Genomic DNA, 3,956 nt, shown 5'->3' on the forward strand with positions numbered 1-3,956 from the left:
CAGGACAAAAGCAAGCTTAAGGGTGCCAAGACAATTCAGAGGGGGAAGAATAGTCTTTTTAGCTAATGGTGTTGGGACAGCTGGATGTCCACGTGCAAAAGAATGGAGTTAGACTTCTACCTCATATCATATGCACAGATTAATGGAAAGTAGATTAAAGACCTAAATGTAAGAGCTAAAACTACAAGACTTGGGGGGAGGGGGATCAACTAAAAAGCATTTAGTGATCCAGTCAGAAGACTTGATTACATAGTTATTGTGAAACCCAAGCCTTAGGATTTGTTTTTTAATTTTATTTCTGTTTCTAGGTTGGGGATGAACATCTTCGGAAGCAGCACCGGATGCTGGCAGATCTTCATTACAGCAAAGCTGTAAAGCTTTTTCAGCTTCTGAAAGATGCTCCATGTGAACTACTTAGAGTACAGTTAGAAAGAGTAGCATTTGCAGAATTTCAGATGACCAGTAAGTCATGCTTTTTTATTTCTCAGATATGTGTGCATTGGCTTAGTGTTGGATTGTCTCAGAGTGAAGCAGACCTGTGGATGTTTCTTATCTGTAAGTAATATTATTTTCCTTTTAATTTGTCAGTAGTTGGTGACTTCGGGTAGGGACCAACTCCTAAATTCCTTTTGAAACTTATTGAGCTGGCTGGCCAGTTAGCTCAGTTGGTTAGAGTGCAGCCTTGTAACACCAAGGTCAAAGGTTTGGATCCCCTTACCAGCAGCTGCCCCCCCAAATCCAAAATAAATAAATAAATAAAACTTATTGAACATAATCTAAGTATTTCCCTGACTAGAAATATTGAAATAGAGTCTTTGATCCCTTACTTGGAAAAAATTTTGACAAGTCAGTTTAGATAAGTAAAGATTTAACTCAGCATGAAAAGCTTGGGAATGGAGAAGCAGCAGTAAAGGAGTAGTGGTCCTCATTGAATCCCTTTAAACATAGAACTGGTACTTGGCAACTGTGATTTGTGGTTCTAGAATGGAACTTGGCCAAGGTAAGGATAAATTGAGAGGTAGGGAAAGGGTGAAAGAAAGTGAAAATGCTTCATTATGTTACTTTCCATGGCTGGGAGCAGGCAGGTACTACAAACACTTAATGTTTTTTGTAAGTTCTCTCTGTTGCTCCTGATACCTGCTCCCCTCTCTTGCAGAAGGATCTTTTGAGAAATACCTCTTGTGTGGTAAAGAAACAAGGAACAACTATTTGAAATACAGCAGTTCATTTGGTTTCATTTCAGTTTTATCTTCTATAAAATTAAATTTAATACTTTAAATATGTATGACTTAGTATGTTCAGGTATACAGTAGCCCTGGATGAGATACAGTAGCACAAGAAACTCGTAGCATTGTTGCCCTGTGGAGGGAACCTGGAAGGTCAGGTGTGGGATTTTCACTGTATACCCATTTGAACCTTGTAAATTTGGGGAATGTATTATGTATTCAAAACAATTTCTAAAAATACTTTTTATTAAAGTTAATTTTGTTAATTGTTTGCTAGTATATAATACATGGCTAGATGTGTGGGAGAGTCACCAGGGTTAACAGAAGCTCTTTCTGGTGATGGGTTTGGGGTGATCTTTTCTCACTTGCATCTTTGAATTTTCTGCCATGTTTGAATTCCTTAAAATGAGCAGGTATCATTTTTATAAAAAAAGAATAGAGAGAAACTGGGAACAAATTTACCAAGATGATTAGTGTGGTTAATTCCCTTTTTAAAATGTTTTAATACTATGGGTACCTTAGGAAAATCATTTAAATATTTTGGGGAGTTTTGTTAGTCAGGTTTATGGGTTTGGTAGGCCAAGTTAATAATACCTTTTATTCTCTTACTTTACCCATTATCTTTTTTTCCAGTACATTTGATTCATAGTTACTGTATTAGTTCATTTTGTGTTGCTATAACAGAAATACCTGAGACTGGGTAATTTATAAGGAAAAGAGGTTTATTTGGCTTACAATTCTGGGACAGCTGCATCTGGCATGGGCCTCAGGCTGCTTCTACTCATGGCAGAAAGCTGGTGGGTACAAGCAGATCACATGGTGAGAGGAAGCAAGAGAGAGAGAAGGTGCCAGGGTCTTTTAAACAACCAGCTCTTGCGGGAACTAAGAGAGCAAGAACTAACTCACAACCCCCACCCTCCACGGAGAGCATTAATGCATTCACGAGGGATCTGCCCCCATGACTCAGTTTCCAGCACTGCCACATTGGGGATCAGATTTCCACATGAGTTTTGGAGGGGACAACACGTCCAAACTCCATCATTTGCCTTCCTTATTATTGTCTGCTCCCAGCCCCAACAGCATTTCCATACATAATCAGTAGTTTGTCTTCCAGAGGCTAAAGCTACACTGAAATCACATTTATCCATTGATTTCAAAGATAATAAATTGTTTTGAAATTTGGGGATTATGCTGTTAATCAAGAAGGCAGCAGTTTTCCCTTCCCACCTGCAGTGTTGGGACTATTTTCACTTCTGACAATTCACTGCAAGGACTCATAGAACTCACTGAAAGCTATTCTGCTCATGGTTATGGTTTATTACAGTGAAAGGATGTGCGTTAAAATCAGCCAAGAGAAGGGGCGTGTGAGACAGTAGAGTCATAGATAGCACTGACTCTCTCCAGCAATGATATATGACAGTATGCACAGAGTATTGCCAACCACAGAAGCTCATCCAAGCCTTGGTGTCCAGAGTTTTTTTGGGGGACATGGTTGACTGCTACATGACTGACCCAATCTCCAGTCCCTCTGGAGGTCGAGCTGTTAAACATGGGGCCCAAAAGCCCCACAATAAATCACATTGTTAGACTATCCAGTGTGGTCACAGGTCCCCCAGGTAAACAGACACTCTTATTAGGCAGGACATTCCAAGGGCTTAGAGATCACCTTCTGGGAGCCAAGACCAAAGGCCAGACCTCTGTTTGGACAAGATTATTCCTCCACTACACACCACTACACAGGACTACACACACAATTGAATGTAACCTCCAGGAGAGCAGGAGTAAAAATGCTTTGTAATATCCGATAGCTGTAGAAAAGTTTTATTCATAAAGTTCTGGAATAAAATGAAACCTTCTTCATTTGGTTTGACTTCCTGCCTTTTAACAGAAAGGTGATATACTTATTTTACAGATAGGATAACTGATACTAAGTGCTTAAGTGACTTGACCAACATCGCACATCAGGTAAATATAGGGGTGGCGTTTGAACCACAGACTCCTCTCCCCTAGTCCCCTTTCATCTAATGCTTTAGATATTGGCTCCTATTCCGAACAGATTGTGTTCTTACCTTGATAAAACCAAATGGTGAGTCAGGAAAACTTATTTATTGCTTTTTCAAGACTTAGTATTTTTCTCAAGGGAAAATTATTAAAACGGAAGTTGGATTTAGAAGATTTGTTGGGATTCTCATGAGCTACCTTTACAGCTATGAAAATCAGAATTTTCATTAATACACTAACATTGGATGGGTTTCTAGATTTACATTTAAAGGAATGATAATTTGTGTTTAATACTTTAGGCCAGAATAGCAATGTTGGAAAATTGAAAACACTATCAGGGGCTCTTGATATAATGACGAGAACTGAACATGCATTCCAGCTCATCCGGAAGGAACTTGTAGAGGAATTTGACCAGGTAAATGGAAAAAATCATTAACTGTATTTTTTGTATATATAGTGTGTTTATGTGTTTATTTTGTGTATGCGTGTGTTTATGTATATGTGTGTGTGTGTGTGTGTATATATATATATTTTGTGTGTGTAAATGCTCTGTATGAAAACACATTAACATGTTTGCTTGGTAGAATTATTAATTTGCAAGTATATCTGTTATATTTTAAAAGTTTTTCTTTAAGAATATGTGTAAACAGAGGCCCATAGACCATGTTTAGCGAGGCATAGGTTAGCAAGTTATGAAGCTGTAATTTGTGTGTGTGTGTGTGTGTGTGT

At 38.4% G+C, this 3,956-nt stretch overlaps 1 protein-coding gene across 1 annotated transcript; it reads left to right on the forward strand.

The window, feature by feature from the left end:
- Positions 1-106: 106 nt before the first annotated feature.
- Positions 107-3,642, forward strand: LOC103584078 (erythroid differentiation-related factor 1-like; the record flags this gene model as incomplete). Its single annotated transcript, XM_008565201.1, has 2 exons — positions 107-462; positions 3,527-3,642. Coding segments are annotated over exons 1-2 (237 nt in total), but the record flags the coding sequence as incomplete, so codon positions are not given.
- Positions 3,643-3,956: the final 314 nt, after the last annotated feature.

Source organism: Galeopterus variegatus, unplaced genomic scaffold, assembly GCF_000696425.1.
Source record: "Galeopterus variegatus unplaced genomic scaffold, G_variegatus-3.0.2 Scaffold43794, whole genome shotgun sequence".
Lineage (NCBI taxonomy): Eukaryota > Metazoa > Chordata > Mammalia > Dermoptera > Cynocephalidae > Galeopterus > Galeopterus variegatus.